At 41.8% G+C, this 20,817-nt stretch overlaps 1 protein-coding gene across 2 annotated transcripts in view; it reads right to left on the bottom strand.

Moving 5' to 3' along the window:
- The window catches only part of SRGAP1 (SLIT-ROBO Rho GTPase activating protein 1), a 243,859-nt gene that overhangs the window by 9,132 nt on the left and 213,910 nt on the right, over positions 1 to 20,817 (bottom strand). For both annotated transcript variants that reach the window (XM_040982539.1, XM_040982529.1), the window contains exons 14-18: positions 20,681 to 20,758; positions 18,241 to 18,375; positions 8,754 to 8,859; positions 5,784 to 6,008; positions 2,864 to 2,943 (exon numbers count right to left, since the gene is read on the bottom strand). In XM_040982539.1, coding sequence (XP_040838473.1) covers positions 2,864 to 2,943; positions 5,784 to 6,008; positions 8,754 to 8,859; positions 18,241 to 18,375; positions 20,681 to 20,758 — 624 coding nt within the window. The remainder of the gene's footprint in view (positions 1 to 2,863; positions 2,944 to 5,783; positions 6,009 to 8,753; positions 8,860 to 18,240; positions 18,376 to 20,680; positions 20,759 to 20,817) is intronic.

Here is a 20,817-nt window from a genome sequence, read left to right on the forward strand (position 1 = left end):
GCCTCTGCAGAAGACAGAAGTTTTATCCTGTGACTGCCTCACTTTTAGAGCAATAGTTGCCTTTCTGGTGGCACTATGACAAAGAAAACATAATACCTGAACTCCCCGAAAGAAAATCAGTATTCTAGTGAATTTAGTTATGGGATTTTAAAGATGGGCTGTGAACCCTCATGTCACAAATATATAAGTCCTCATGGTAAAAAATGCCTTCTAGGAGCTGGTGCTGTGCTGCAGCATGTTAAGTCATGGCCTGCAGTGTCAACACTCCATTTTGGGTGCTGGTTCAAGTTCTCGGTGCACCATTTCTGATCCAGCTCCCTGCTAATGAACCTGGGGATGAAGTGTAAAATGGCCCGAGTCCCTGGGCCCTGGCACCCATGGGGAAGACCCAGGAGAGGCTCCTGCCTTTGGCCTGACCCAGCTCCAGGTGTCATGGCCATTTAGGGAGTAAACCAGTGGCTGGAAGATCTTTACTCTTACTGTCCAAAACTCTGCCTTTCCAATAAATTATTTTTAACAAGTCTTTAAAGTTTGGAAAATGTCATTGCATCTTAATATTTGTAAAATTATTCATTTTTATTTTAAAAGCAGAAACAGACTTGAATCTAGGAACTCTGATATGGAATGTTGACATGCCAAGCAGTAATTTAACAGTTTAAGCAGCCGAAAGCGGGGCCCAGTTCATCTTTCTTTTAAAGATACAAGGAAACTTAAAACAAAACAAAATAAAACCTTTGCATTGGTAAGCTATCAGGACAGTAATACTAAAGACTAAAATCTCAGGGAAAGTGGAAACCCACAGAGAGAAACAGAACAGTAAGAAACATGGATCAGATTCATCCTTGAGGCCATTTCCCCAGCAGGGTTCATTTAAGCTTTCATTGAAAGTTTCAATGAGAGGAATCTTAAGTTTCACAGCCCATTTGTGGGAGAACTATTCTCTCAGTGTTAAAACAAACAAACAAACAAACAAACAAAAAACTTTACGTCAGGGTTCCAGAATGATTTGGAAATCTCTCCATAGATTTCAACATCTCCCCTAACTACCATTCTCGGGAGCCACCATTCCTTGAGGATCCCAACCACATTCCAGTCTTCCGACAGGTTTACAGTTTTAATTTTCTAGGACCTGGGCAGTCTGGGAAAGCTCAAACTAAAAAGTCAGTGTCCTCCCCGCAAGTTGTGTCTTGGGCAGGGGTACCTGGAAGTTCTCCATGGCAGAACCTACCACCAGGTAAACCTGAAGTTCTAACAGATTTGTAAAATTCTGTGAAAATCTTTGCAAACCTGCTGCAGTAATTTGGCTCAAGAAAAGCATCAAAACCAGATCTGGGATGACAGCCTAGAATTAGTAGCTAATGTGAAATAGCAAAAAGGATTGCTAAAAGGAGTAAAGAGAAAATGACTACGACAAAATGCCAAGCAGTAGATGCAAAAGTATACCAGAGTATCTAGAAATAAAAAAGAAAACTTCAACGGACGATTCAAAGCAGATCTGATACAGTTAAAGAAGGAAAGAGTTTTCATGTTGCTAAAAAGGTAAAAAGAAAAAGCTGGTAGCTTTGTATATTTATATCAAACAGGAGCACACCTTGAATCCTAAATGATTACGATGCTGGTGAAGGACTTTGTGTCCCATATCAGTGTCCCTGGTTTGACTCGAGCTTTGTCTCATATGTATGCGGCTGCTTGCTAATGTAGACCCTGGAAAGCAATGGTGATGGTTCAAGTAATGGATTCCTGTCTCCCAGGAAGGTGTGGGGACTGAGTACAAAGTATTTTTCAATGGCAGTTGTTTCTAGATAACTGGTCATAGTATATACCTTGAATTTCCTGTTAATATACTGGTTTACCCCCACCAACTGCCTGTAATGGTCAGGGCTAGGCCATACTGAAATTCAGAGCTGAAAACTCAATCCAACTCTCCCAATGGCTAGTAGGGATGCAGGGACTTGAGCCATCAAGTGCTGCCTCCCAGAGCGTATATTAGCAGGAAGCCAGGACCAAGAGTAGAGGTGGGACCCAAAGGGCACTCTAAAGTGGGGTGCAGGTGTTTTAACTGCTATGCCAAACACCTACCCCAATACAATTTTATGACATCTTCATCACTAATTAGAGAAGTGCAAATTAAAATCATAATTAGATATCATTACACACTGACAGTATTTGGCAAAGATTAAGATACTTGATGAAACCAAGTGTTACTGCCTGTACAAGTGGAAGGCCTACAAGCTTCTGGTGGGAGTACTATTGCAACCATTTCCAAAAACTATTCCAACAATTTTCAGAAATAGCCTGGAAGTACCTTAGTGAAGTTGCAGACACAATTATTCCTAAGCATATACTGTAGAGAAATCCCCGGTGCACTGGCAATAGCAGACATGTTCACACTGTTCATAACAGTGAATAGTGGCAAGAGACAGGAAACACCTATCATATCCATCAAGAATTGAATAGATATATACAAGGGAATACTACACTGTGGTAAAAGAACACCGGTGTAGTTAAGTTTTAGAAATACAATACTATCCCAAAAAAGTTCATGAAAACCATATTGAGAATAATTGCATTGATAAAAAGTTGAAGAAAATTTAAAAGGATACTAGAAACACAGATATTTATAGTGGTCACTCCGGAAATAGTAAGTAAAGCAGTGGGATCAGTGAAGTTTAAAGGTAACGACTTATCCCTTTTCTTTACACTTGACTGGAGTTGCACAGCTATTAATGGGTGCGCTCTTCCTTAGTACTTACATATTCTTTACACAAATATTTTTGTGCTTGTGGGATTTATACTAGAAGTAATTTCTTAAGAACGAGGATATAAGGACTAGTATTAATAAGAGCATGAGTCCAGGGCATACCATCTTCGCTGGTGTGGGGCTCCGTCCCAGCATCCTGGTCCACTTCCTCCAATGTACCGTGTTCACTGTATGGGCTGTCACTGGAGAACAGACACACATTTATAGTAGTGTACAGTAGACAGTTTTGAAAATGAACAGTTGCTGCTGCTGTAAGCAAAACTACAAGACTTCAGAATGGCAAAAGCATTCCTGGCTAATCTGAAAATGGGATGCTGGAGCTTCAATTAATATAGTTAACGAAGCTTACAGGAGTATATATAATATATTAATGGACTTGTAGAGAAATGTTAGCAGTTATAAATAAGTATGATCCAGAGTAAGGCAAGCTGGATGGATTCTGACTGAACATGGCTGTAAATTCCTTTACCAATATATATGTATGATTCTGTGGCTTCACCTTTGAACTGGCTGCCATATTTTCTGTGTAGGAGAGGTGTGATATTGTCTTCTTTTAAAATCCCTTGACTGTCCATCTCCTTCTGTCCTCAAATGTGTGCTGACAGATGGACTACATTCATCATACACATAAATTTGACCTTTTCATGAAATCCTTTTACATTGCTGATGTTGGGGGTGAGGGTAACAGCTATGTTATTTTCTGTTGAACGTGAATGAAATTCCTGGAGAGCAGAGAGTATGAGAAGGAATTCCATAAGCACATGTTCCCCAGCTATAGGACTATTTTTTAAATTTCCTTTTAATGTTTTATTATATTTAAACTTAGCAGTTTTTAGTATTCAAGCAAGATTTTACAGAACTTCATGCATTTTAGGATAATCAAAACAGACTTATAACTCTAACAAGCCATATATTAACAACTGAAGAGTAGAACTGTCTTAGGCGGGTGAGGAGAGAAATCCCCAATGACTTAGCAAGTGAGGAATAACTGAACTCTGCATCCTACCTAGTGAGGTCTAGGAAAAGCCAGATTGGGAGCCTGACCAGTAAGGTACAGGCTGAACAATTATAGGCCAGATGACCTTTTCCTGTCTGTTCAAGGCTTTCTATATTAAGTCCCTGTCTGAGATAATTTTGGGGCTCTTGAGCGACACTGATGGTCAGTGCAAGAGAGGATGGGGAGCCAAAGCTGGAACTAAGTAAGGACCAGAGAAAGCTCTCCTGAGTCCAGAAGGAACTTTATACTTCTTTTCTCTCTCAGGACCACCTGGGGTCCTTGCCGTTGTTCAGATGTCACCAGACCCTATGGGTTTCAGACTGCTTCCATCCCACGTAGGAGATCCCATAGGAAATGACTGAACTCAGTTCTTGGCCTACGAGGACACTTAAATTCCTGTGATCTCTCTGGCAGTCGGGTTATGGTCCTTGGTGCTGATACTGACAGTCCTTGCTGAAATACCCATGGCTTCTGTGGCAAAAGCACTTGGGAGCCCTCTGGGAGTCTCCGGCACTAGGATACAGACCTGCTCTTGTCCTCCTCTTTTGCTCTGGGATCCCCTCTGTGCACATGACCTCCTGTTAAGAGGCTGTTACACGGTTGCTCTTGGATCCCACTGTAAGTCTAGCTATAGGACTATTAAGGAACTTCTACCCTGTTTGGGAAAAGCAGCAATCACAAATTGTCCTAGGATTCAACACATCAAATAATACTGACCAGACACCTACATGGTTACTCTTCAATAAAATGAGTAAGGCAGCTGTGAAGACACAACATGGTTTTGACATTGACCATAAAAAATGTCTTTGAAAATAAGATTATGGATCCAGCAGTCCTGAGTTTTATTCATTTATGCTAGCAGAGGTAAACTCAGTAGCTTGTACATTATAAATGCTCAAGTCCATATTTTTGAGTGGGGATTTCTGTGTAAAGAAACATGATGGAAACCAGCATCTTTTGTTGCTACTTCAGAAAGCAGTATTTCTGGGAATGGTCTACCCTCAGTTTTCCGAAGGGGTATAATCACACTGAGGCCCAAGTGGGAAAAAAGTGCTTTCGGTTATTTAATGGTCTTTCTGTTACTCATTCCACTTGTACTTGGTTTTCAGAACGGGATGAAGTGCCCTCAGCAGAGCCCAAGATGAAGGATTTAGACCGCCTAATTCCAGGTGCCCTGAAGCTGAGCTCTTCAGGGCTGTTTGCACTAGGCTGAGACTGCTGCGTGGGAAGATCTGTGTGGCCTCTGCAATCATCTGGGCTACCTCCAGCCAATTTCTCTGGACACTTTCCTTGGCCTCTTAACTTACTTGATAGAATGATCACGGTAAACAAGATCATAGGTACGGAGGAGCCAGCTCAAGAGATCAGAGATTCTTCCATTGTATTTAGAAACTGGAAACTGATGTATCAAATAGTGAACACAAACACTTTTTGGGATTACTTGACTGATTATATTTCCACCATTTCTATACTTGGTTGGAAAATGATGACACACCATATTAAGATTTTTTTTTTACTCCAACTGTTTGTTCACAATGACTTTTACTAGTATAATTGGTCAGAATAATACTTATTAGCAAGTGTGAAAGTGAAAATAAGAATAAAAATAGTTGCTATCGTTTCCTTTAAAATTAGAATTTTGAAAAGCTTCATAAAGAACCAAAGTTACCCAATTCACAATGAAAATTTTCAATTGCTTTTTATTTAAGGTAAAAATAGAAATTAATATTGCCCAATATGACATCAAAACATTCACTATCTACAAAAGTCAGGTTAGGACAGATATCTAAAGAGATGTTATTGTTAGGGAAAAAGAAAGGATGAAGATGAATTCTCACATAAGACACAAGGTTGGTGTGGGTCCTGGTATCACCTCAAGCATTTTTCCTTAAAATGCATATTTTTAAAATTTGAAACACTAGTGACTATGGACAATTATTTTTGTCTACCTCAGCTGACATTTTCGTGTCTATAATTTTTTAATTTATTTTTTTTGTATAAGAGAGCTACAATTTTTGAACTTACCAATAGTCATCTCCAGCCATACATTTCTCATAAACAGGGCCATCCATTTCTTTAGCATCTGGGAAAATGGTCTCATGGTGGATGATGATGGTTTTGATAATTTCATTCACATGGGCCTGGCAAGACACTTGATCCTGTATTTCTGGGACAGGCATCAATGTGGGGCCAAAGCAAATGGCCAGGTTATAAGGATCCATCATGTTCTCATCGCTGTACTGTGAAAGACTATGGAAAGAAACAAGGAGTTATAGCAGAACAGGAAGGAAAAAGAAAATAGATGTTTTATAAGATATTAATATTTTGCAAATCAGGAGTTAAGATTTTTATTTGTTTTTTATTGGAACAAAATGGTGTTCCAACTGATTATAAGTTTGTTCATCAAACCACAAGGAAATTGAACCTTCAAAGCCATGACTTCCAACTTGGTAGAAATTGAGGGGAATATGAGTCCTATTTGCTTAAGTAAATGGAATTTTTCATGGTCACAAGGGAGGGATATAATAACCATTGCAGTGTAGACAAGGACCAGGTAAATGAGTTTCACTTGTAAATTTTATGGTCAGATCCAAAATACTGCTTAGTAAATCTGGGAATGACAGTAATAATTCCCACACAGCATTACGGATGGCTTTAAAATTATTCTCCCATAACTAAAAAACATCACACATTTCAGTTATCTATTACTGAGGAAGTAAGGAAACGTGTGGTGGAAAACGAGGCACCTTGTCTATGTAACTACTACAAGAGGCATATCGCATAACATCTTCCGAATTTATCATCTGCTTTCTGGCAAGATGGAGAACACTAGGCAATCACCATTGTCACAAAAGACCATCCTCAACTCTGTCATTGTATTGGAGGATGACAAATGCCGGGGGAGATTTCTTGGAGTCTGGCATTACTTTCTCAATTCAGTCCAGCGAATAGATGTTAAAACATGCGCACAGGTGACTCACTCTAAGCTCTTTCCTGCGATGTCTCTAACATGGGACAAACTGCTACTTTAGGGAGAATCCAGAGATGCTATCTTCCCTTGTATAGGATGTCAGTCTTGAAAGGAAATTGCAAACAGATGACAAGTGGAAGGAGACAAAGGAAACCTAACTACCACTGCGAGACGACAGACATGAAGAAACAGAAAGACCACGTGGCACGATACTTTATCCTTTTTCAGAAATAAGACAGGGTAGAGTCAAAAAAGACAAGAGTATCATTTATACAGCTAACATATGTCTTTTCTTCTGCCATCTCCCGAGCATAGGATCTTTGAAAAAGATCACAGTAACAGCAAAGATCTGATCACATTACAGATCGTCTTGGAAATGGAAGCCGAAAGCAGTGAGAGCCAGAGAACAACGGTCTACCTCTCCCAAGGCACAGGGGAGTTCCACGCGGGTCGGGAGTCACAATTAATCTTTCAGGGTTTTTAATTTAGTGCTCACTTGAAAAACATAAACTTGATATGGAAACGGTACTTCCAATGTTTTGAATTTACAATAAAAAAAAAAAACAGAACTCTCTTTTCAGACTTCCTGTCCCAAGCAAGCTAACCTTCTCTGCGGGAAGGCAGGTACAGGTGGCTGACGGGCAACTTGGATAGAATCTCTGGGGGCACTGTCCTGTCTGCCCTCGGGTTACTGAGGATGGATTAGATCTAGGTTTTGAGAAAACTTCTGATTAACAGACTGCTTTCTTTGTCCACTGTAGTTGATTGGTTCACAATGGGTTTTACTCAGGTATGTCAGGACAATGGCAGGAACAGCAAGGAGAGGGGGCCAGCAGAAGTCCATGCTTGGAAAGGTGAAGGAACTCAGGCAGAGAAAGGCAAGAAAGAGAAGCCTCACATTTTCACAGTTGCCCGGTTAACCAGGCTTATCTAGAAGTAAACATGGATGGAATCCCTTTAACGTAAGCACTTTACATATGTCCAGATGCCACTTATTTCCAGTGGTAATTTCTGTAAAAGTGGGAGACTGAGGCCCCCAGGATCAGCAGTAGAGCACCATACTGGACAGTTCCCTGCCAGTGTTTCCACCAATGGAATGATGCAAGGCTCCTAGGGTCCACCTGAGTGGGCAGGAGCTCAGGACTCATCAACAGGGTGGGAATAAATGTCCATGGCTTCTGAGAACTGAAACTCTCCAGTGGAACAGAGAAAAAAAATATCCCAATGGTAGAAGGGAGAATCTGAGCCAGAGGAGAAGGTGTACCCCCCAGCTTCCTCAACATGTCGACTCCACATCAACTTCACTAACAAGGCGCCTTCATGACTCACGCAGAATGCTATCTTTTCATTTCATTTTGTGTGGACTTCTTGAAGAACTGATTTTTGATTTCTTATCTGAAATGTGGAATAGCAAGGGGGTTTCTACATAGCACTTGCGGACGATGCTCTTATAACAGGGCCCAATTATTACAAAGGAATACGTACAATAAGATAGAATATTTAAATTAAGAGTAAAGTTTTTCTGAAAATAATTTAGGTTCCCCCCCCCCCCGCCAAGATTTTTGTTACATTGTTTTGTAGAATGTACTGGAAATATTTTCTCCTCACAGTCAATTTACAGACATTCTCTTTTGGATCTGGGCGTAATGGCTCATCTATGATGTCCTTCCATCACTGACTACAACATTAAAAAAATTACAGACATTTTCAGCAGGTGGTTTATAGCATTTTGAAAAAAAAAAACATTCATGACATTAGCTTTGGATGGAAGCTGGAAAAACAGATTTCTCTGAAAAATGTGTCTGTAGTCACATTCGGGTTGTTTTTGCAATGATAGCTACTGGGGTAGAGCTTTCAACTATCCCACAATGACCTTGATCTGCTGGGGAAAATGTACCTTCAGTCCACAGTCAATCATCTTCTCTGGGACTCTGCTGACGCTTGCAACCCAACACACATTTGACAGGGGCCAAGAACAAAGGTAAAAGTCAGAGGGCATTTGGACAGGATATCTGGATACTTACTGATTGAGGAAAGCAAAGAGGTACCTCATCACTATCAGGACCGACCGGGGCAAGGTTAGGAGGAGTTTGCGGATGTGGAGCGCCCTCTCATAGAGATTATCTATTCCTGTGGACAGAAGAGAGACATGGTTGGTCCTTCCGCCTGTCCTGGGGAAGCACATCCTCAGGGAGCACAGTGGCTTCTAGCCGGGGTGATGCAGCTGTAACCGGCAGAGAGCACAGGGACCATCCTGAGCACACAAGTGTGTCTCGGGGTCCACGCCTCGGATCTGTCACTGTTTCTCCTTACCATCCTGGCCTTGAATCATTTTCAGTCTTTGTGATTTAAACTCATTAATCCCTTGCTGCTAATTCTAAATTTTGTATGTGATACGGTTTTACTCATCTTGACTGTGTGTTAACTAAAATAGCTTTCTGGGACATGGCAACACTCTGCCCACCCCACTTCAGAACAATTACTTGGTAATTTATCATGTATCTATTGGTCTGTTCCTATGATTCAACCAATGTGCCAGGTTTTGGATCCCTCCCTTCAAAACTACCAAAGCATTTTATTTGTAAGGCATTTTATCATCTATCAAATATATATTTTTAAATATTATTTATTTTTATTGGAAAGGCTGATAAACAGAGAAGGAGACAGAGAGGAAGATCTTCCGTCTGATGGTTCACTCCTCAAGCGGCTGTAATGTTTGGAGCTGAGCCAATCCAAAGCCAGGAGCCAGGAGCTTCTTCTAGGTTTCCCACGCTGGTGCAGGGTCCCAAAGCTTTGGGCTGTCCTCAACTGCTTTCCCAGGTCACAGGCAGGGAGCTGGATGGAAAGTGGGGCTGCTGGGATTAGAGCCAGTGCCCATATAGGATCCTGGAGCATTCATGGCGAGGACTTTAACATCTGGGCCACCACGCTGGGCCCCGTGTATCACATTATTTCAGCAGTTTTTTAAACAAACATCTGAGGAGCACCTGCTAGGTTTCAAGCACTGGACTAAGTGTAGCAATACAGCAGGAGTACAATTCTCATCCTTAGAGAAAGCACAGCACGGTATTCACGGTTCTCCATGTCTTTATCCTGTCTCCTCCCTCGGATGGTAAGTCCCTTTAACAGAGGAATATCACAGGACTTTTAGCATCTTCACTACAAATGTCAATTGTTCAGAATGTCACAATACTGAAGTGCTGGTGAACAGCAGTCTACAGGGTTACAACTAACAATGCATTATTGGCAGAACGGTCCATTTTGCAGCACCGTTTTATATTTGTTGCCCAAGTGGAATAGTAAGCATGCTGTGGAGAAGGCAGGGCGCACCCTTGACATGCACAATTAACAGACGAGGAAAATGGAAACTGGGCAAGGGGCTTTCCTTGGGTGCAAGGGGCAGAATCTGCACTCTGTGCTTCATGGATCTGACCTCAAGGTTTTCCAAGTATCTTTCCAAGCATCTCCAAGCTTTGAAGGCATCCTGAAGCCACACTTTTGAGAACATACTTTTAAAAAGAAGATAATATACTTAAAAACATGTTGAAGCTGCCTGTAATTTCATGTCACTACTCCTGTTTGTCTTTAACGGCTCTCAAGGTTTTCATGGGCTCTACTTGAAAACTCTCAGTCCTTCCCTTCTGACACTCTGGTCCATTGATTCTCTCATGGTCTTATGTCTGGACATCTCACTGCGTATTCCCTTCTTGGAATATTAATTATTTCCCAGAGCAGCCATGATCATACTCTCTTTGCCCTGGTCTTTCTTTCCAGGTCTTTTTAGGCCAGAAGTTCCCAGCCTTGACTTGGAGTCACATGGGGATCCTTCAAAAAAAAAAAAAAATAACCTGCTGATGTCTGTGATTCTTTTCTGTGGCCAAGGTTGGGGAGCACTGCCTTAATTGCTCATGCCAAGTTCATTTTTTTGTATTCTGGGGTGCTGGCCCCACCTGCTTTCCACTTATTATCAAAATCAGCACTTCCTTTTCCCCTCTCACTGTGAAAAAAGGCAGAAAAATAATTTTGCTTGGACACAACAAATAGCTTATGAGGATTCCTGGAAAAAAAAATAAAGCAGCGATTCCATCCCCAGTGTTAAGCATGCCATTGTTGGAACTATTGTTCTGTCTTCTTTTAGAAAACATCTCAGAAACCTGAATATAAGTAAAATGCTATCATTCAGTTAACACATCTGTAATATTTTGAGTCCTTCAATATAAACTGTAAAAATAATAGCATAACTTCATAATACTAAAATGTTAATAACATCCCCATATAGGTGGTGACCCAGGGGATGGAAGATATTTCTCTGTCTCTCCCTCTTGGTCACTCTGATTTTCCAATAGTTAAATCTTTAAAAATATTTGTGAGCTCAGCGCAATAGCCTAGTGGCTAAATCCTTGCCTTGTATGTGCTGGGATCCCATATAGGCACCAGTTTGTGTTCCAGCTGCTCCACTTCCCATCCAGTTCCCTGCTTGTGGTCTAGGAAAGCAGTAGAGGATGGCCCAAAGCCTTGGGACCCTGAACCCATGTGGGAGACCCGGAAGAAGCTCCTGGCTCTTGGCTTTGGATCAGCTCAGCTCTGGCAACTGTGGCCACTTGAGGAGTGAACTAGTGGACGGAAGATCTTTCACTCCATAAACCTGACTTTCCAATAAAATAAGTAAAATTATATATATATATATATATATATATATACCATTTCTGTGCACATTTTCTGTGCACAGAAATGGTATAGTCATATAATGCAATGTTATTTGGTGATCAAAAGGAATGAAGCACTGATAATTGCAACATGGATGATGGCTGCAAATGTTACGCTGAGAAGGCACATCTGCGGGTCCTTCCAAAAGTTAACAAAAATGTACATTATGAAAAAAACCACATAAAGAAACTGTATTTTTGCATCACAATAAAGGTATGTTTTAACTTCACTTTCCATGAACTTTCTGAAGAACCCTGGTATAAATCCATTTATGTGAAAAGGTCCGAACAAGCTAATGTACGAGCCTGGGAAGTAGACCCACGACTAGATGAGGCTGGGTGAACTGGGGAGGGCGGCAGTCAGGGCTGAGTAAGGATAGCAAATGTTTGCTCATTGAGGTTGCCTTTTTAGGGAATATTTTAGGGAATATTCTAAAAGTGAGGGTTGCATAATACCGTGAAAATACTAAAACCCGCTTAACTGTGCTTTAAAGAAAATCTGATGGCGTGGAAGTAAGAGGACAGAGCAAGAGAGCCAGTGTGAGCATGTGCAGCAGCTGAGACTGGTTCAGGCCGGAGCCAGGAAGCAGACACTCAACCCAGGTCTCACAGGGGCCAAGAACCCGGGCATCTGATCCATCACCTCCTGCTGCCTCCAAGGATGCCCATGAATAAAAAGTGGAAATTGGAAGGAGAGCTGGAGCTCAGGGATTCTGACGTGGGAAACTGGCTTCCCAGTGCCATGCTATCTATGTCAAACTCCTGTCCCTAATCGCTCTCTTTAACAAATGAACTATCAATTAAGAGAATTTTATGTCAATAAAGTACACAGGTATACACAGAGAAAATGCTTTAAAGACACTAAAATGATGAACATCACCTCTGTACAGAGACATTATGGGTGATGATCGTAGTTCATTTTATAGTTACTTTTTTTTTTTTACAGGGAATATGTACCGATTACATAAAGAACAATTCTTTCCCAAAGCACAGGTTGCCTATGTGATGATCTTAGAAGGCTGTCCATGTTTTAGGGTAGAACACTGGTACATAATGGCAGAAGAGTTATAATGTGGCATTTGTTCACACACAACCTAATTTTTGGACATAAAATGTGGACACCATTGATCCTCGGTGCGGAGGACGATCACTAAGGACAGTATTTTGCTTTATGGGTTTTTGCATATTTCTTTTTTTTTTTTAAGATTTATTTAATTGTAAAGTCAGATATACAGAGAAGAAGATCTTCCATCTGACTCCCCAAGCGACCACAATGGCCAGTGCTGCGCTGATCCAAAGCCAGGAGCCAGGAACTTCCTCCAGGTCTCCCACGTGGGTACAGGGTCCCAAGGCTTTGGGCCGTCCTCAACTGCATTCCCAGGCCATAAGCAGGGAGCTAGATGGGAAGTGGAGTAGCCTGCATTAGAACCGGCACCCATATGGGATCCTGGCACGTGCAAGGCAAGGACTTTAACCACTCTGTTATCATGCCGGGCCCTGGGTTGTTGTATATTTCTAAAGTTCTCTATCATGATTACATGCTCTTTTCTTTTTTAAAGCTATTCCAAAGTCAGGAGCCAGGAGCTTCTACAGGATCTTGCACATGCATAGAGGAGCCCCTGGCCTTGGGCCATCCACCACTGGTTTTCCAGGCCAGTAGCAGGGCGCAGGTTAGGATGTGGAGCAGCCAAGACATGAACTGGTGTCCACAGGGGATGCCAGTGCTTCAGGCAGAGGATTAACCATGGTGCCAGCCCTACATGTTGGTTTTACAATTCAAAATATGGTAGGGAGGAGAGGTCCCCAATTCTCAGACACACACAGACAAATGACATGAAATCAGGGATGAAGAAGTGGATACGGAGGAGGACAGATGTGACAAAGAAATGAGAGCTGTCACAGCTGAGTGATGACTTACATGTAAGTACATGCACTGTTCTGTTTTCTTTAGTCATTACTCGTTTTTATAACATGAAAGTTAAAATAAGGTAGATTATGAACAGTATGCACAGCGCAGTTCCATTTTGGCTTTCAAAATGTTGGATGTGAACCTGCATTAACAAAAAGCCGGGAGGAAAGGCAACACGAAGTGTACAGGGCACTGGTTCTTCAGTGGTGTCACTGTCACAGGGGTAGTATTGTCCGCTCTGTGCCTCTGTGTACTTTCACGTGCTCTATGGGAACTACAGGCTGGCTTTGTGATAGGAACCAAGCCTTTCCCTCCCAGACTGCTTCCTCGTGTCTAATCAGTTACCGAAATAATCATGTGTAATGCAAAATGAAGTGCAAATGTTTCAGTTGGTCCGTAAGTGCCAAAGCGGCCAGGAAAACCACAAATGGCTTTGGAATGGCTCTTCTAGAGCCAGTCACTGGGATTTATGCCCTTGGGAATCTCTGAGTCATGACACGTGGATGTTCTAGAAGCTGCTTGGACTGTGTGGGTACAACCTGGCACATTCACAAAACCATTCACAAAGTGGATGGTTTTCAAACAAAACAATCCTTGGGTGACAAGCTACTAAGTTTGTCACTTCAAAACTATGTTGCACTTTATTCTACCATGCCTTCATCCATATACTTAAAAAAAATGTATAGGGAATTCATGAATGAATAGGCATATTTTTAAAGAGAGTGAGAGACTGGTAGGGCTTTCTAAGAGTGGTAAGTTTTCCAAGGAAATTTCCTTTTGTCACATATATATATTTTTTAAACTTCTAAAGAATGTGATCATTTAGGGGTACAAATATGGCCAGAAAAGAATTAACCCATGAGCATATCTTTCTCCCAAATAATCCAAAAATAGGTAAGAAAAAAACGGGTGCTCTGGGGGCTTAAATAACCTTTCTCTCTCTCTCTCTCTCTTTTTTAGAAAAGATGAAAAAGACTTTTCCATACAAAATAGCTGTCACATGAAATTACCTATGGAGAAGTCAAAGCCAGCTGTAACAGTGCCACAAGATGACATCGGAATAAAGTCACTCTGAGATCCTCTCCCCAGATTTCTAAATGTTTGTGCTTCCATCATAAGCTAACCTAGAATACTTTTTAAAAAAAGATTTATGTTATTTTTATTGGAAAGTCAGATATACAGAGAGGGAGAGAGACAGAGAGGAAGATTTTCCATCTATTTTGGACATTGTAGTTAGGTAATCAGCTTGTATGAAAGCACCAAAAATCTATTACACCAATGAAAAGATATGATGATAGGATATAATAATTATATAAAATGTCATTATCGAAGAATTTATTGAAAATACAGGAAAAAATATAGATGTATCACATTCACACTGGTAAGAGAAGAAAATGCTTTCACAGAGAGCAATCAATGGAAGTTAAGAATCCCCCTCTCACCCAATTTTAAAAGAAGTGAGATGTTAGGGGGAAGGGTGTTGTTACATAAAGGGGTTGTTGTAGAAAGAGGCTATTAAGGCCAATATGTATTCCTGAAAAACCCTCCAATCTGCAAAATCACTAAAAATAGCAAGACGCACTGGGAATAACAGGGTTGGAGGCAGACCATTCAGTATCTGCAAACTTTGTGTGTTTAAAGGTTTATTTACTATCTGAAAGGCAGAGTGACTGGTACTTAGAGAGGGATAGGGAATAAGGGGAAGAGGAAAGGGGAAGAGGGTGGAGAGATAGTGAGGAAAGAAGGAGAGACAGAGAGACACAGGAGAAGAGGGAGAATCTTACACCTGCTAGTTCAGTCCCCAAATGCCAGAACAGTTGGAACTGGGCATCTGTCTCTCTCTCTGTCTCTCTGTGACCCTTTCAAACAAATAAAATTCATTTGGGAAGTGAAACACTACAAGGGAATTCTGCTAATTTCTTTCCATCGTTTTGCTTGTCAAGTGAAGAAAAACGTCTAAAATGAACGGATTATTAACCTGCTGGTTATTTGGATCTCGTTTTAGTACAGTGGGCAACATCCTTGCAGCTCTTCATCTGGGCATGCCAGGCGGCACTGGCCTGACAGAGACTTCCGTAGATTGCACCTTTCCTTACTGACTATATATCAAAATGTGTAAACTTGGCTCTCTCAATTTCTAAAGTGTAAGAAAGGTTGGCCTTGTTACAAAGCATTTAATGTGCTGGGAAACAGGTTGCATCCAAAGTAAGTTCTGGGTTACAAAAATATAATGTCTTTAATTAATTAATCTACTTGAATCGGTGGAGAGAGATGGACTGATTGATTTAATGTGTTGGCTCGTTCTCCAAGTGCCCACAATACCTTGTGCTAGACTGAAGCCAGATGCCCAGAACTCCAGCTGTGTCTCTTACAGAGATGACAGGCATTGGAGCCATCATCTGATGCCCCTCAAGATGAGTTAGCAGGAAGTGAGACTAGAAACAGAGGTGCTAGGACTCAAACCAGGTACCTCATGTGGAATGTGGGCATCCCAAATGTCAGCTGGACTTTTGCCACAATGCCTGTCTCAGCTGCCATTTGTAAATGCATGTGAGGTCAAAGAAATAGTCTAACACGTGACCCGAGGCATACATTCTAACACGAGTAGTACCAACAGTACACACATTTACTGAAACTTACTATTTACCAGGTAACATTTTATATGGATTATCTCATTCACTCTTCACATGAGCTCTAGGAAGTAGATGACAAGGCTGTTACTTTAAAAGGATTAAAGTTTTAATATTTGCCTAAATTAAAAAAGTTGCCAAGCGGTGAAGGCAGGATTTAAACCTAGAGTATTCTTACTCTATGGCTTCAACTATTAATAACTATAACAAAATAATATTTCTCATCAGATGACTATAAAATCATTTCTTCAGTAGCAACAGATGATAAAGAGCCCAGAGCTCTTTATCTAACTGATTCCTACACATGCTGAAGTTAGCATGACATGTGCACCTAGAAAACTGCTAAGCGTTTTAGAATACTTCATATTTTCCCATTCTTAAGTTTTCTGGCTGGGATATGAGGGAAATCACTAGAGAGGGCCAAAGGAGAATTCCAGAGCTAAGACACCTCATTTCCAGCTCTTTCCAGCTGGGTCAGAGGTTTGCTGTGATGACTAAGGCTGTGTGAGGACGTTGGTCTGGACACACATAGCTTTAAAGCACACACGGCATGTCTAACTGGGAGATTCATACCCAAACCAGGCCAGTATGTTGGGCATGGATGGGATGTTGGTTTTTCAATTCAATTATGTATTGAGCATTTACTCTAAGACATGGATCACATCAAGTGTGATGGTTATAAGTTACATAACCCATGAAGGCCTGTGGCACTAACCATGGGCACTGCAGCGGGCATTCCCTGACACTTTACCTATATTAATTCATCTAATCCCCCAAACCCAGGGATATGTGACTGACTGACTCCTAGCTTTTTGATGAGGAGATCCAGTTGCAGAGGGTTCCAGAAACCTGCCTATGTTCAAATGGCTGGGGAGCAAGTGGCAGAAGCAAGATTCAGTCTGAAGCCTGCAAATTCCTAAATGTTCTCTCCTGTGCGTGGAGACAGGAAGGGTAAAACAACTCTTTAGTAAGGAAAATGGCACATGTGTCCACAGCGGAACATCAGCAGAGCACAAAGCTAGGAATTCTGCTCAAGGAGGTCAATGGCGCAGCTGGCGCTCCAGAGGAAGCCAGCTCGGTGCAGCCGTCACAGCAGAGGTCAGATGGATCTCAGACTCGGCAAAGGAAACAGTGTGGCCAAGGGCATGGGATGGGAAGTGGCCTGGCATGTGCACGGTTCACTACTGTGGAAATACAGGGTAAGGGTGACAGGAAAAAATTGCAAAACAGCAGGAAGATATCCAAGAGAAGAAAACATCAGACGAAGAAAGAGGTCAAGTCCACGAGCTGCTTGGTCATACCAAGGAGTTCCTGGGACCATTTGTGGGAAATGCTGAAACATGAGAGACTCCACAACTCAATGTTGCCCTTGAATCGTGCCGCAGGACAGCGAGGACAATGTGGCAGGGAAAGGGAGTTGTGGAGGCAGCACAAGACCCAGGGGACTGTTAACACCGCCTTGAGAAACCAGGGTCATGAGGAAGAAGGGATGAGCAGAGATCTGCCTGGGCATCAAATTCACAGGACTTCAGGTTGGGGTGAAGAGTCCAAGGGGCAGCTGTGTTTACCAACAGCAAAGCTCAGGTGGCTGCAGTCAGCTGGTAGGCTCTTGTCTGGGAATCCGGACCCAAGGGACTCATGGAACCTGACTGTGGTGCACATCTACTTCTGGATCTCATTTTCACTTTCCTTTGTGCAGGTACAAAAGCCCCCACCGGGGCAGGGGGAGGGAAACGCTTCACTTCACTGATGATCCCTGGTTCTGTAACACATTACACAGACTCAGAGCGACGCTGCCTGTTAGCATGGGACGCCTGCTGACAGGTGATGACCACCTGGTGTTGCCACACCACAATAATGATCACTTATCTCATTTGACTTTGTTTCTTGAAGAAGTCATGCTCAGAGGTGGATCAATGATTCCACTGCTAAAGTTGATTGAGAAAACCAACACCCGGAAGCCAAGAGAAGGCTGCATTCCCAGGGTCCCAGCTTTCCCTCTCTCCCTGAGGCATCTGCCTTTTGCGTTTTTCCCAGGTGCCAAGTGGGAAGCGTGCAGCCAGAGGATGTTCAAACAACAAAGTCCACCCGGCTCAGGGTGAGGCCACAGCTGGGAGCATGACTCACACTGGATCCAGAAAGGAAATAAAAATTTGGTGGTGACGGAGTAATAGGAGTCAGGGAAACTATGCAGAGGAGGCCGCCTGCTTTTCCAGCAAGTTGGTAAATAGACTTGGGGGGAGGGCAGGGGTAAAGGCCCACTTACTGATACACGAAATCAGATCATTAAATCTTTCCTTAGGAAAGAGGGGGTTTTCCAGCCCACGGAAGTAGAGCTTCAGAACGCCAGCCACCGAGTTAATGTCATGGTTACTCTGGTCATCTGCCAATGGATTTTCACCTAAAAAGAAAAATGGGTTATATGCACCATGCCTCTTTATTTTCTCCGAAAAAAAAAAAATGTTTCTACACACACACACACACTACTATATACACATTTATCTTTTAATTATGCTTTATAAAAGATTATACGGTTCTAAAATTAAAATAATTGGTTTAGATAGTCTACCCTATGATTAACCTAAAAATACTTGACTAAAGTAAGGCTTTAGAAAAAGTCTTATACTGCCAAATAATCCCCTTGCAAGTTACCCAAACCTTAAAATAAAATACTGTGGGATTTATAATTTTGCCCAACATTTTTTTAAAGAGCTAAAATCAGTAATCTTACTTTGACATGAATTCAAATACTACATTCTCCATTTCGTACCCCACTAGAAAAAAGACAGTGAGTGTAGGTCCACCTGGCTATACTATGTGGGCTATCAAAACCTATCAGAAATATCAAATATTAATTGCAGGGCCTGGTGCCAGAGCCTAGAGCTAAATCCTCGCCTAGCATCTGCTGGAGTCCCATATGGGTGCTGGTTAATGTCCTTGCTGCTCCACTTTCCATCCAGCTCCCTGCTTGTGGCCTGGGAAAGCAGTGCAGGATGGCCCAAAGCCTTGGGATCCTGCACCTGCATAGGAAACTGGGAAGAAGCTCCTGGTTCCTGGCTTCAGATCAGCTCAGTTCCGGCCATTGAAGCCACTTGGGGAGTGAATCAGCAGAAGGAAGATCTTTATCTCTGTAAATCTGCCTTTCCAATAAAAATGAATAAATCTTTAAAAACATAAATTATAGACACTGTTTAAACACTGTTAAATCAACAGGTGTTTCCCAAATTGGCTTGTTGGTGTTCACAGCACACAAGAGAGCCACTTGAACAAGGGCTGATGTTGGAATCAGGCAGAAGAATTTGAAAATGTAACCTTAATGGAATTGAAGAGTTTACATAAAAACGGGCATTTTATAGAAATATCATCAATCTAAAATTATATTCTTGTTTATATTAAGCAGGTGCAAAAGAACAGGTAACTGGGCAGGCTAGTTCATCTCTCATGAAATAAAATCCTCAGTAAGTTCCACGTAATATGCAACTTGAGATCAAGGTCCTTTTTTTTTTTTTTTTTAAATATCCATAGGCATCTTTTCTCAAGTTCATCATGGTGCTTGGGATTTTCATTGATTTTTCCCTCTTGTAGCAGTTTCATTTTCAACGACCTGTTTGTTCTTCCTTACTTCTGGGTGGGAAATCACTGAATGTGAATTCATGAGGATTTTTATATTTCCCTGCTGTTGGAAAGCCACACTCCACAGATCCCAAACAATAAATGCCAGCGGTAATTCCCAAAGGAAAACGGTCAAGTGTCTGGCCTCCAGTGGCTGGCCCAGGAGCCCGATCCATCACATTCCTGCTTATCATCCTGAACACATGTGTTTAGGCATTTGACACACTTAGTGGCTGACAGGGGTGTGGGGGTGCCTGCCCTGCTTGATACAGCATAATGGTCAGAGTTTAGAACAGGAAAAAACATGTCTGCTTCAAGTCTACATCTTCAGCTAAAGCTTCAGACACTAGATGGCATTAAGCCAAGCCAGGGTCAGAGGAAATGGGAGAGACAGAGAAGGTATGGATGTATCCAGAAACAAAACAATAGACATCATGCACTTTGGAGAGCATTAAGAACTAATGGCGACTATTAAAGGGCTAGATATTTTTCATAGATTATATTTAATTCTTCTCTGACAGTTGAGCAAGCCGAGGCCAAAGTCATTGACCCAACTCCCGTGATTAGTAAGTAAGAGTGAAATTTGATTCTAATGATTTTACTAATCATACTGTGGTAAGAACAGCTTACGAGAATTTATTTGACAGCCAATTATGAGTAAGGGTAGGACATCAACTGGTGTCATGGAGAATGAATCTGGGGATGATAATAGGAGGAAAGAAAAAGCTGCTGACAAAGGAGCTGAACACTGGGAGGGATCCCTTCAGACACCAGCTGCCTTGGCCCAGGGTTGTTCCTTTCCCTCTTCTGGAATCCTTCTTGGGTGCTACCTCTGATACAAGTTCAGGGGATGATCAATGCCAAGTCCTGAATGAGGACACAAAACTCATATGCTTTCCTACCTTTAATAACTAAGACTCATGATTTGGGCCTTTATTCTCAACTCCCCTACACAGAAGCTTGCCCCAGCATCAGCAATGAGGTAAATGCAGGCAAAAGCTGACAAGGCATCCAAAAGGAGTCAACTGCTACAGTCTGCAGGGAAATAATCACTTTTTACCACGATTTTCCAATAGGCATGGGCATATAGTTACCTCTCTCAAATGAATTTTTAATATCATTGACCTCCACTTGGGAACCAGATACTCTGAAAATCCCCTGATGCTGAAGACCTAAAGACAACAGAAAGGAGAGAGATAAGACATCCCGCCATGCCAGCTACACAGAATTG

The sequence above is a fragment of the Ochotona curzoniae genome, unplaced genomic scaffold (genome assembly GCF_017591425.1).
Source record: "Ochotona curzoniae isolate NIBS_2020 unplaced genomic scaffold, NIBS_Ocur_1.0 contig_1014, whole genome shotgun sequence".
Lineage (NCBI taxonomy): Eukaryota > Metazoa > Chordata > Mammalia > Lagomorpha > Ochotonidae > Ochotona > Ochotona curzoniae.